The sequence below is a fragment of the Arvicola amphibius genome, chromosome 8 (assembly GCF_903992535.2).
Source record: "Arvicola amphibius chromosome 8, mArvAmp1.2, whole genome shotgun sequence".
Lineage (NCBI taxonomy): Eukaryota > Metazoa > Chordata > Mammalia > Rodentia > Cricetidae > Arvicola > Arvicola amphibius.
Genome location: NC_052054.1, coordinates 33,763,251 through 33,777,524, shown reverse-complemented (window position 1 = coordinate 33,777,524; position 14,274 = coordinate 33,763,251). Strand labels below are relative to the sequence as shown.

General features: G+C 40.7%; 1 protein-coding gene across 1 annotated transcript; it reads left to right on the top strand.

Moving 5' to 3' along the window:
- The first annotated feature begins 817 nt into the window (after positions 1-817).
- Positions 818-2,293, top strand: Tmem200a (transmembrane protein 200A). Its single transcript, XM_038338376.1, has one exon. It carries the CDS (start codon positions 818-820, stop codon positions 2,291-2,293), a length of 1,476 nt encoding a protein of 491 aa, XP_038194304.1.
- The last annotated feature ends 11,981 nt before the right edge of the window (positions 2,294-14,274 follow it).

Genomic DNA, 14,274 nt, shown 5'->3' with positions numbered 1-14,274 from the left:
TGTTTGCTTGTCAGAAAGGGTTTGTGGGTGACTTTTCACCATGGTTGCTTGGAATGTGTTCTTTTGGTAAGTCTGAGAATTGCTTTTGGCCTGCGCAGTATTCTGTGTGTGTGTGTGTGTGTGTGTGTGTGTGTGTGTGTGTGTGTGTGTGCGGGCGTGTGTGTGTGGGGGGGGGGCACGCACATACTTGCACTCATGCCTGTGGGTCGAACCAGAGGTGAAAATCTAATGTTGTTGTTCAGGGTGCCATCACCTTGCTGGCCTGGAACTAGTGGGTTCCAGTAGGGCTGGGAGACCTGGGAGCCCAATGATTCCTCTTGTCCCTGCCTCCCCAGTACCCAGATCACGAGAGCATGCCACCACATCCATATCTGAGGGGGCGGGGGGGGGGCAAATGAATTTAGTTCCTTATGTTTGCAAGGCAGACACTACCAACTGACCTATCTTCCTACCTAAGACCCCATTTCTTGAAAATGACCTAAATGACGATGAAAAGTTGTGTGCCGGGGGATGGGGGTATCTTGTGACCAAGGGACAGCTTAACATATTAGGTAACAAAATTATTTAAACAAAACAAAATATTTCTTGAGCTCACATGGCATTACTACGAGAAGAAAGATGAGAATACCCAGAAATTCACATTATTCTGCCAACACAACCCTTTCAAACTATAAAAATTAAAAATTATTCTTCTGTCTTTATGACGTGGAACAATAGCAGCCAACGTCCTGGCTAAATGGTGTTCAGAGTTGCAAAGCCTCCCCAGGCACACAAGTGGATCACTGTTTGCTTTCTTTTCAGAGCAGAAGAGGAAGAGATGATAGCCACTGGGGGAGTCATCACCGGTCTGGCGGCCCTGAAGCGGCAGGACTCCGCCAGGTCCCAGCAACATGTCAACCTCAGCCCAGCGCCTGCTGCTCAGGACCAGAAACCAGTCCGCAGGCGCCCGCGAGCTGACGTCGTGGTGGTTCGTGGGAAAATCCGGCTTTATTCTCCATCCGGCTTTTTCCTCATTCTTGGAGTGCTGGTGTCCATCATAGGGATCGCCATGGCAGTCCTTGGCTATTGGCCCCAGAAGGAGCATTTCATCGACGCGGAGACCACGCTGTCCACCAATGAGACACAGGTGGTTCGGAACCAGGGCGGTGTGGTGGTGCGCTTCTTTGAGCGGCATCTACACTCTGACAAGATGAAGATGCTTGGCCCATTCACCATGGGCATCGGCATCTTCATTTTCATCTGTGCCAACGCCATCCTTCACGAGAACCGCGACAAAGAAACCAAAATCATCCACATGAGGGATATCTACTCCACAGTCATTGACATCCACACACTGAGACTCAAGGAGCAGAAGCAGGCCAACGGCCTGTATGCGGGCTTGCTGGGAGACGCGGAAGTGAAGCAGAACGGCAGCCCCTGTGCATCCAGGCTGGCAGCCACCACGTTGGCCTCCTTCTCAGGGATGCGGAACAGCTTTCGTGTGGACAGCTCGGTGGAGGAGGACGAGCTGATGTTGAGTGAAAGTAAGACCCCGGGGCACCTCATGCCGCCTCTGCTATCTGACAGCGCAGTCTCTGTCTTTGGCCTTTATCCACCTCCATCTAAGACCACCGAGGACAAGACCAGCAGCTCCAAGAAGTGTGACACCAAATCGATTGTCTCATCATCCATCAGTGCTTTTACGCTGCCTGTGATCAAACTTAATAACTGTGTCATTGATGAACCCAGTATAGATAGCATCACGGAGGTGGCAGACAACCTCAAAAGCAGGTCCAGGAATCTTTCAATGGATTCTCTGATGGTTCCAATGCCCAGCACTGGTGAGTCCTTCCAACCCTCCAGCACATTACTCCCAAGGAACAATTCAGTTGGGGAGTCCCTGTCGAGTCAATACAAGTCCTCTGTGGCCCTGGGACCCGGGACTGGGCAGCTCTTATCTCCTGGAGCTGCCAGAAGACAGTTTGGATCCAATACATCCTTACATTTCCTCTCCTCTCACTCCAAATCCCTAGACTTAGACCGGGGGCCCTCCACACTCACAGTGCAGGCAGAACAAAGGAAACACCCGAGTTGGCCTCGGTTGGATCGAAGTAACAGCAAAGGGTATATGAAACTGGAGAACAAGGAGGACCCAATGGATCGGTTGCTGGTTCCCCAAACAGCGATCAAAAAAGACTTTACTAACAAAGAGAAACTTCTTATGATATCAAGATCCCATAACAACTTGAGCTTTGAACATGATGAGTTTTTGAGTAACAACTTGAAGCGGGGAACTTCTGAAACAAGGTTTTAGTGTTTAATAATAGATCATCTTCCAAGGAGATATAGATACTATTTTTACCAGTGTTTTCCTTCTTAAAGCATTGGCTGTAAGCCTTTTAAATTCAAATGGTAGTGTGTTAGAAATGGCTGGTTAATTCTGTAATGAAGATGGCTGTATGTATGGGTTCCTTTTCCCTGCAATACTGTAGATTATCATGTGGGATTCTGTTTTCTCACTCTTTGAAAGCATGGTTTCTTTTGTTGACGTGAAGACAAAATACCTGCATTCACATTAAGAACTTGGCTTTACTTTTAAATCCAGCGCTGATTATCATCTTCATAGAATGAAGTGGCCAGTGTAGAAAGTGTAGGGTACCAAAGTGTGGGCAAGAAGTGTTCCATTCAGGTCCAATACTCAATAGATGTATTTATAAACGAGGGTGAGTGCAATCTTAAGATGTGATTTTTCTGAATTATTGTTTTATATGGGATTGCTTGCATTGCTTAAAACGAGAACTAATTTCTATTCCATCTGCTGTGAACCTTCCTCTGAACTCTGTGGGCAGTATATCCGTTTTCAACATCAGTTCTGTAAAAGTGATATTTTAATGAAAAAAAAGATGCCCAAAAAGGCCATGGTTTAGGGATAGATGCCAAAAAGCTATTAGTTGTAATGTTATAACCTCAGAATCAAAATTACTTTTCAATTTTGAAATTGAATTTGAAAATTGAATGAACCGATGTAGTTTGTAGAATTTCTGTCTTGACACATGCAGAGAAAATGCTGCCTAAGGAAGGAAGATCCTATGTGATAGTAACTTTCTCTAGCCATCTGCATTTGTCAAGGGTTCGCTCATTCCCTTAGCCTTATTTTCTCCAAGTCTTTTTATTACTTGGAAAACAGTCAGCTAACTGTGGCACGTCTTCATATCTCTACATACCACTAGCACTTGATAAACTGCCTTGTAATTTACCCTGTGATGGAAAACTTTATGCTATCTCCAAAGATGAAAGTTTTAGGGTTGTGGTTCTCAAATATATTAACTTATCAACTTCACTAAGTATAATAAATACTTTAGTATTTAGTAATGCTAAGCAGGTGTTTCCATCAGACATTTTTCACATTTTCCAGGAAGGTAAGACAGTTTTAAGAATTGTTTGGTGGGGTCCTAGCAGGGTGGCTCGGCAGTTAAGAGCATATGCTGCTCTTGCAGAGAACCTTGATTTCATTCCTAGCACCCATATGGGTGGCTCACAGTCATTTGTAACTCCAGTTTCAGGGGAATCTAACATCCTCTTCTGGCCTCAGTGGGCACCAGGCATGCATATGGTGAACATATATATATACATAGGCACTTATACACATAAAATTTTAAAAAAATTAAATGTCAAATGGAATACTCAGGAAATTTTACTGGTTTTCCCCAAAGCCTAAACATTTCTGAACATTCCTATCGCTATTACTAGGAAGAGCAAAAAGGGGTACATTTGTAAATGTGGTGCCCCATAATCCCACCCTGTATTTACACAGACACCTTCTTTCTTGAGAGGTACCCTGCTTTGTAGAACCTCAAGCCTTTGTGTCATAATAGACTGAGCTCAATATTTTACTATAAAAACATTTAATAAACTTCTGTTATTCATAGAAGTGTGTGTTCTTCATACCTTTGCTATTATTTTTAAATAAAATGTAATTTCTGCTTAAAATACTGGTTTGCAAACTTTCTGCTATACTCTGTTGATGGCATTTAATATTGTGGTACATGAGTGCACTGATGCGCTGTTTTCATATCGCTTTTATTGGGTTAAAGAGACACCCAGGTGCTCTTTTTATTAGGTTATTTTCATACTTTGTTATCTTGAGATGGTTTTCATCACACGTATATTGACTTCCCAGAACAATGATCAATACCCACCTACAGCACACAAATGTTAGTAGGACTCCCAGATTTCAGCACAGCGGTTCCCAGCATGCCTAGTGTGACACACGACATCCTTTGCATTTCTGTACCCCATAAAGTGGTACAGAAAGATGGAGAGGATTGGGCAGCGTGGCTCTCTAAATAAAACAACTCAGAAGAGAATGTAACGCTTCAGGCCTAATGGTCTGTCATAAAAAACCTCAAGTTTTTATTTACCAAATAAATCAACTTATTAAATGATAGTTTTCACATTTAAATTAATCAGACTCATATGTCACTATTAGCAGGAGACAGCTCAGCTGCTATATTAACTTGGCATCTTTCCAACCAGGAAGACTGCTCATTTCATATTTTGTGTATGACTCCCATGCTCTTATGAATGCTGAAAATAATTTCGAACTTTGATTTCTTCCTACGAGAAGGCCCAGGAACTTGGACATGGTTAGCTGCTTCCAGCCTAGATGGTTTCTAGGCCTGTAGCCTAACTGTAGTGGACAAGTTTTCTAGCACTGTGATGAGAAAATATCACACACTGGACCATTCAAACACTAAAAATTGACTTTTCTCACATTCTTTTCTGAGCTACTTGTCTAAGACCAAGGTTAAGTTAAAAGAAGGTCCCTCCACTTGTATTATTGGGTTATTTTCACATTTTCTTATCTCGAGATCATTTTTTCATGTTAAATTTCTTTGACTCATCAGGGTTGGTTCCTCCTGGGGCCTCTGTCAGCCAAGGCACACAGATGGTGGCCTTATCACCATGTCCTTATGCGTCCTTTCCTCTGGGTATACGTATCCCTGTTGACTCTTTTTATAGGACACCGGCTAAATTGGATGAGATCGCTACCCCATAGGCCTCATTTAACCTCAATTCTTTCTTTAAATGATCTCTCTGCAAATATGGTCGTCATCTGAACTGCAAGGTACTGGGGACATGATTCAGCCATAACGTAGCCTGTAGAATGTTGAATGAAAAATCCTTAGTCAAAAGAAGATGGGGAAAACAGAATATGCTCTCAGTATCTTTGCTACCCCAGATGTGTATTAATCTTTCAATGTCAATTTATTTCTTAATTTCCAGTCAGAACTAGGATTCCTCAACTATGATGTCAGGTGAGTCAGAATATAAACTATCAAGTATTTTCTAAGAGTTCTGGCACTCTTAGGCAAGGATCTACTGCTTCTTGTTGTGTTTATAAAGCACATTGATTACCCAGTCACTTGAAAGGACAGACACTGCAGTAGAGCAGAGTGGCTCTGTTGTGCAGCCAGGCTCCAAGAGCATAAACCCAGGCACTGCCACATTCTCACTGTGAATGGGTAGTGGTCTCTCAGGCTTGCTGATATGAACCCATCAGAACATGTCAAACACTAGCCCTGGTCCCAGGATTTTGTAGATTATTTGAGATAGCCTTTATAGAGGGTTCAGAATCACCATGACAAATACATAGTGAAAAAAATATCTAAGTGTTATTACCACATGGAAATGTTATCTGAAAGCTTTTCCAGCCTTCATCCCTTCCCTGCCCCACTCCAGTGTGTCACCCACTCTAGGAAGAAAGGCATGCCCTAAGGCGTGTCCATGCTCCAATGCCTAGAACATGAATGTGAACTTAGCAAAATGGATGCGAGCAGAGGAAGAGGTTAAGATCTTGCAATGGGTGAATTATCTTGGATCATTCAGAGGAGCATTGTGCAATAATAAAAGTCCTTGTAAGAGGGAAGGGAAGCTTTAAGAAAATCACAAAGGTGTTGATGTGATCAAAGCCATTAGGGTCCCAGATTTGAGAGTGGAAAGTGGGTGCTTGTGCTAGAATGGTAAGCTCTAAGCACTGGAGATAGCAAGAACAGAACAAACAGATTCTCCCCTCAGTTGCCAGATGAACAAGCTTGACCATTTTGACTTTAACCAGTGAAAAGGGTGTGGACCTTGGATTTCTAGAGCTGAACAAGAGTGTGATTTTTGAATCTGTTCTCTTCATTCTAATTTGTAGCAGCAGTAAGATATCATAAATCCATCTTTCGCAACTGCATGGATTTCTCCAGCAGCTTTTCAAGGACATCTGAAATAAGGTCTTTTGTACATATCACACTGCTTCTTGGGAGAAGCAGAAAAATGTCTACATATCCCAGATAAAGAGGAAACACAAACCAAAATAACGACACCACCTAAATTCAGTTTGGTGAATCGGTCAGTTTTATCTTGGTTACTTTTAAGAATATGAGTGAGGGGTTGCTTCCAGTTGCAGAAACATCACAGCCCACCACAGCATGGGAGACAGACCCCAAAATCTGGAAACCTATAGCATACTACACAGCCTTCAGGCAGTTCAACAGGTTGAAGGCTGTCCTTTCCAGGTAGTTCAGTTGGTCTAAGCCTCTTGGAGGCAGCTCAGCCAGTCTCTGCTTCTTCAAGGCAGTTTGTCTGGTCTCTGCTTTTTCCAGACAGCTTGACTGATCTGTCACTTTGAGACAGCTCAGCAGGTCTGAGAGTCTCTCAACAGACCTTGCAGTTTATATAGGCTGAGAGAAGGAGGAGCCTAATGTATCTGGTCAGTTTTAGGGATTTCCTGAAACCTTTGAGTTCCTTATTTCTCAAGCTTAAGAAGCTTCCCTGCAGAATGGAATTTTTCATATCCCCTTAGGACGTTCTATTGTCTAACCTTCCTAACATCCCACATCTTAAGGAGCTTCCCTTAAAGCTGGATGATTTTCATCCTGGAGGAAAGCTGTAGAACAAGGTCTTAAATAGAATATCTGACCAACACTACTTTTATTTTTGCACTGATAATATCTTTTTTTTAGTTTAGCACTGATAATTTTAATGTAAATATAATAATCTCTAGAAAAAGGTAAAAGCTTCTGTAACATAGGCAGTATTACTTTTTTGAGTTAATAAATCATACAATACAGTGCAGCCATCAATTGTAAAAGCTCTCAAGCTCAGATATTTAAAATATTTGGAGAAATAAAGCTAATTTAAGTCAGAAGAAAGAATTTTCATATAAATTTACTTGAGAAAAGGAAGTTTTATGTTACTTTCTTAAACAATTCTAATTTAACACAAATATACCACAGAAACATATCATGAATAAGAAAAATAATACACCTTAAAAAGAAAATACTGACCAGTTTACTAATACTTTTTCTATAACTTTTTAAATGTTAGTGACCTGTTGCAAGGAGGGTCCCTTGTTCATCCCGGCCACCCAGAACTGAGTTAACCACACAGAAACTGTATTAATTAAATCACGGTTTGGCCCATTAGCTCTAACTTCTTATTGGCTAACTCTTACATCTTAATTTAATTCGTTTCTATTAATCTGTATATCACCACGAGGTCATGGCCTACCAACAAAGTTCCAGCATGTCTGACTCTGGCAGTGGCTCCATAGCATCTCTCCCTGACTCTGACTTCTTCCTCGCAGCATTCTGTTTAGTTTTCCCTGCCAACCTAAGTTCTGTCCTACTAACAGGCCCAAAGCAGTTTTATTATTCACTAATGGTAATCACAGCACACAGAGGGGACTCCCACAGCGTCCTTGCCAGCCCAGAGCTAGACATCCACTGACTAGTACTTAAGTTGGCAGAGAACTGCCACTTTTATTCTCTAGGGACTGGGAGAATAACAAGGTTACCCTGTTTCTTACAGTGAGACACCCTGCCGTCCCTCCCCTCCTCACTTCGGCTACCACATTTTATACCTCATAGCAAGGCTTCAGAGCACGTAACGCTGATGTTGAATTATTAAAGAACCTTGCTTCTAATCTCACATTAGAAGATTAACGTTCTTTGTGATTTGCATTCAAATTGAAGTAAATCGTTGGTTTCCCTCTGCTGTCTTTCCCACAAAGCGGCACAAGACTATCGTTTGAGTTCTTGTGTTTTAATATATTAACTTTCCAATACTACCAGGAAGAATATGCGTGTAAACTCTGTCACACCATGATACTCTTTCGGTGTGAACCTTAGAACTGAAAGACATTTCAATCAATACTCAATAAATCACTTGTATAGAAGGAGGCAGGAACAAGAAGGGGTGTGCAATCTGGGAGATGGGAGAGGAGGAGAGAACACCATATGTTTCTCTTGCTTATTGAAAACCCATGCATAGCAAAAAGGCATTCCATTTATACTTTATTTTGGAATAAAACCAAGCTCATAATTTTTAATTACTGAAGTGTGAGAAAATATTCTTAGTTGGTTTAAAGGCACATTTTAGCAGTGTTTATTAGCCAGCTCATTGAGTCAGTCACCCTAATGGCTAGAGACTGGGTCATTCATTTGAAGTTGTCAACCAACTGTAAGTTGTTCAGTAACTGTAAGTAACTGAAATCTCTTGGGAGAATTTTACAGAAACAATAAAATCACTTCTTTTCCTAAACTTTTTCTGTGGCCATTAGATATTTTCCCTAAAGCTTTTCCAAATTCTAAATATATAACCGTGTACTGCCATATACACTGTTAATAATCTGGGAAGACAAATTAACTTTCCATCAATTCTTGAAGAGTGAAGGGAGACTCTTTCAAATATGCTTTATTATATTTAGTTTGTTATAAAATATCAAGAGGGTCAGATAAAACAAGTATGAGTGAAAAGGCAGAGGACATTAAAATATAAGATCAGATTAAATATAGATTGTATTCAACATAGACTATACTTTTTCCTTGTCCATTATCATCATAAAAACATAACCACATACTCTTACAAGCTAATGTAAGTAAATTATGTGCTCTTTGGCATGTAAACACTGTATGTTGTTTTATATTTGCCAAAAAAGATGTTTAGCAACTTTCAAAGCAAATTTAATATAAGCCATTCTTTTCTTACTGTACACTTTTTCTGGCAAAGATATACATTCAGAAATTATGACACAAAGTAGCTGTATACTTACAAAATTCTGTCAAAATGGTCTGGTCTAGTTCTAAAAATATAGCCTACTTCCAAACACTTCAGAGTTAGCTCTTCATCTGTGAGTCATCAGAACCCTTCCCTTCCGATCCTTATTTGCGTGTTTGCTTCTGTTAAGCCAGTGAAATGCCTATGCTTGCTGACTGCCAACTGGGAGGAGAGGTAAAAGTCTGTACTGACCATTCTGCAATGAGATGGTAAGTTTAGAATTACAAAGAAAGGAAAGAGAGGATAGGGGAATGAAAAGGAGTGTGTCTCAGGGCACCCTTGATATATGCTTTCTTTGGTCTCTCACTTCCATTCCCACAGCCAACCAAGAGTCTATTGGAATGAGGGCCACTGTCAATCCATCCACATCACTGAATTATATGGAGATAGCCAAAAAATTCTGAATTAATTTTAATATATCACGATCTTACACAGTGCTGGTACATGCTGGGTGTCAGTGAGTAATGACAGAACTTCAGTCTATAGTGAAAAACACTAGCTAAATTTAATTATCGCATACTTATGAGTCAGTTTGCCACAGAGTATCTGACAATAAATGGAGAGCATGTGTGGCTGGTTCTGCAGTTTCTGGGATGGCTGGGCTATCAGCCACTCACTGGGGTGTAAACCAGTTGCTGGAATTTAGAGAAGGCAACAACGCATGGGTGTTCGTATTCACTTCAGTTTGTAACCAAAGAGGAAACCAATTTTAGAAACTATGAATATCATTTTCAAAACAAAATATAAAAGCTCCTTCTGAAGTGAAACATGGATTTAATATGTGTAAAGAGTAGGCAAGAATCTTTGAAATTTTATATTACCTTATAACCCCATATACTTTTACTTTAATCTTAGAGCCTCTACTCTCTGAAATAAAAAGACAGATTTGCATTTCATTGGTTAGTATTTAGAGAGTTTTCAGGTTGCATTTTCCACGGTCCTAGGATTAGTAGGGGACGTATCTCCATTCTCTAGTCTCACTGGAATGGCAGTATTACCTGTGCATACAAATTATCTTCATTTCTTGGATGGAAACCTAAAATAGAAATCTGGTCTTAATTAAAGTTTTACACATTTGAACTAACACCAGATACCAGAAAAGTAGGAAAATAGAAATTTCAAAGGCAAACATTCACTCTCATAAGCAGAACAGAAAAAAAGACTATGAGATTTTTGTGCACATGCAGACAATTTCTGTTTATTTTACTTGAACCAACAGGGAGCCTTGTACTTTTGATACCCTGAAGGAATGTTAAAAAGAGAATGATCTCTGATAGAACAATTTGAGGTAGGCTTTGAAGGACTTAAATGAATTAAGGCAGTGTTTCCAAAACAACTTCATTCAGAGAAAATGCAGTCAAGATTCAGGCCTGCAGTCCGGAGGCAGTCACACCCATCTCAGGATGGACAGGTGGCCAGAGTGTCAAGTCCGACCTGGGAAAGAACAGAAGATGAGGTTGGAAAGGTATGAAGCCCAGTAATGACTCAAAAATCAGGCCGAGGAACTCAGCTCCAAGGTGATGTCAAAACTTCCTAAGCATCAAAGAAATGCATGGAGGGAGGCTGTTGGGAATCAAACTTGGAGGTGATCCACATGGTGACTGGGTAAATACTGCAAGAAAGAAGAAAATATAAAATATCATTACAGTCTAGATCAATGTCATAGTAGGAAAAAACAGGCTGGGTTTGACTCTGTCACACAATGAAATTGTGCAAAGTAAAAAGTAAAATTCCCTCAGAATTTACAATCAAATAATAACTGTCTGGGTCACCTTTGAGCTCTCTTTGTACACAAGGTATTGTTTAAGATATTACAGAAACAAAACCAAGTCAGAGAATGTCCTACCCTTCAAAGATCTTGCCGGACTTAAAAACTCATATCCCCTTGTGCCACATGGCATGGCCACTGCAATGTGGTGGCCTTCAGCTTCCACTCCACCCTGGACACTAACCTTTTCACTCTAGCCTGGGTCCTCCTCTTGCTTTTGTGACCTACTCCAGTGACTATGGCCCAAACACTGGACTTCAAATACAGAAGCTAGATTGGGCCAGGAAGAGCAAAGGCCAACAGGTTTGAAAACTCTGAAATGATGCAAACCCTCAAAAAATATTAGACCATGGCATCAGTAATGGGTGGACCTGTGTATAGCCAAGAAGGGTTTTTGCTTTCTCGATGAAATATCTGAAAACTAAAATCATCCTTTATTAAAAAAGAAGACAAATAGAAAGGATATCCTCAACCTTTGGAGTGCAGAGTAGCATTTATTCTCAGCCACACTTGAAAAACCATGCAGGGGAGGAAGTTGAAGGCCCAACCGGGAGAAAACTGCAGGGAAGCATGATGAAGGAGGTTCTTCTATCTATGTGTTACTTTCATTGGTTGAATAAAGAGACTGCCTTGGCTTTTTGATAGGGCAGACTTAGATAGGCGAAGAAGACAGAACAGAATTCTGGGAGGAAGAAATCAGAGACAGGCAGACACCATGAATCTCTGGCCTGAGACAGACATAAGTTAAAATCTTGATGGTAAGCCATAATCATGTGGTTCTACACAGGTTATTAGAAATGGGTTAATCAAGATGTGAGAGTTAACCAAAAAGAGGCTAGAGCTAATGGGCCAGGCAGTAAGTTAATTAATACAATTTCTGTGCGATTATTTTGGGTATAAGCTAGCCGGGCGGCCGGGATAAACAAGGGGCCCACTCCTCTTCCTACAGAAGCATTCGATATGTGTCCCTTTGCCCAGAGCCTTGGTGCTGCCCCCTCCACATCTCCGTGGTGAATCCTTGTCATCCTCCATCCTCCATCCCCTCAGCTCCCAGAAGAAAAATGTAAGACTTAATTGATTGCTTACATGTTCACTCTAGTCCTCTAATCTCTACCTGTGAAATGAATGTCTTTGTTCTCCAAGAAACCAGCATAGGCTTGACGAACTGGGATAAGGAGAACTGCACCCTGCAGGCTCTACTTCCCCTCAGAGCACACTTTTCTTCAGACCAGAAAGCAGGGTGACCTAGGACAGCAGTCAGAGAACTGTTTTCAGGAACTGCTGGGAACAGAGGCATCCAAGGCCCACATCTCCAGACTGCTTTCATTCTCTGCATATCAATCCTCCTTCCCTGAATTCCACTATCTCTTCTGGCCCTTGGCCCCTGCTGCCTTCTAACCCTCTGTTCTACATCTCCTGAGCATAGGTTTATGGCGTCCTTTATTAACATAAACATAAAGCTAAGCTTATCTGTTCACATATAACCATAAAATTATTTATTGGTTAATTAAAACACCAATAGTTACAAGTGGGTATAACTAGTGTCACCTTACTAGGTCATGTTAAATAAAATGTCTAAAACAAAATGTACAGGAGGCCAATTGAGCTCAATAAACCAAAGCAGGGCAGAGTCACTCAGACTGATGTTCCGTACCAATAACTGGAACTGTGTTATCAGACATCCTGAGTAATCAGAGTCGGATTTGCTTTGGGCCAGAATTAGTCCACTTTAGGCAATTCTGTTTTAACCCTGTGTCAAAGTGATCAGTCTGTCTTTGTAGTCTGTCCCTAATTTCTTTGTTCTTTCTCTGCCTATAATAAACTCGCTCCCCTCTCTTGTGGGAGAAGCTTTCTAAGCTTTTTGTGAGGTACTCCTCCAATTTAGCAGTCTTAGATAAAAAGCCAATTTAATCATTTAATTAAATTTGGACTTTTGACTTATAAAATGAAGGCAAGGTGGTTTGAAAGCCTGTGGTGGTTTGAAAGAAAATGGCCTCCAAAGGAGTGACACTACTAGGAGGTGTGGTCTTATTGGAATAGTTATGGTCTTGTTGGAGGAAGTGTGTCACTGAAGAGGTGGGCTTTGAGGTCTCATATATGCTCAAGCCATGCCCAGTGATACAGACCACTTCCTGTTGCCCATGAGTCAAGATGTAAGAACTCTCAGTTACCTTTCCAGCGTCATATCTGCCTGCTTGCCACCATGCTCTTCCACTTGATAACAATGAACTAGACTTCTGAAACTAATTTTAAACCTCAATTAAACATTTTCCTTTATAGGAGTTTTCGTGGTCAAGATGTTTCTTCACAGCAATACAAACCCTAACAAAGACACTGCCTTAGAGCCCTATGGCAATATAAATATCTAATTAGCAGTGTAGACGAGCTGTAAATAAGTAGATGAAGTAGTTTGCTACATAAGCTTGATTAAAAATCCAAATTTTCCAAAACATATGTGCCTCTATAATATTTTGCATTGCAGTGCCCCTCAAAGCAAGCATGACAACAAATAAAATCATAGCTTTCAAATTTTCAATGTAAGGAACCTCTTATAGTCTTAATAAATGCATGGAAGACTCAAAGACATAAATTTATGTTTTCTTTCTGTCTATGTGCATTTACTGTATTAGAAAATAATGTCAAGAACATAAAGAAAAAAAGAAGAAAGCAAACAGGTTTTCCATCCATTGACCTGCAACAGCCAGAGGAGTAGCATTTTCACATTTCAGGACAAATCTGGAAACCCCCTCGGTTTGCTCAAGACAGAAAGAAACAGCAGAGGAACATAGAACCTTCATTTCATGGGGAGAATGAATCTAAAGTCCTCCCTGTAAGGCCCACGATGCCTCTGGCTCATCCCGGGAGAATGACTAACCTGTAGTCAGGATGCGGTTATTTGAGCATGAGCCCAGGGTACCAGGGTTCTCTAAGCCAATATCTGAACATAGAGTCTGGAATAAAACTTCAGGTCCTGTTTCTCAGAGTGAAAGATGAGCATAAAGAGGCCCTTGCAGGTCTGTTTATGCAAATGGAGAATTAAAGCCATTACTTCCAGTGAGTCCACTTTTTATTCAGCACATTTCTTCCACGTCCAGCTCACTATTAGAAAAAACTAAATTTTTAATTCTAAATATTGAAACCCATCTTTAATGTCAGTTTTGCTAATTAACAAAGTCTCTTCTGTTGATTTTACGAAGCAAAGGCCTCACCTTCACTGTTACTGGACACTGATGTATTCTGAAACTAATCCAAAGCAAATCATTTCATTTGTAAATAATTTCATCATTTGTCCATCAAGGTATCTCCTTTAATTTCCATTATTTTTTATTTACATGTTTTCAAATTATATCCATTTATTTAGAGAGCATGTGCCATGATATGTGACAGGTTCAGATGACAATGCCTGTTACCACGTGGTCTCA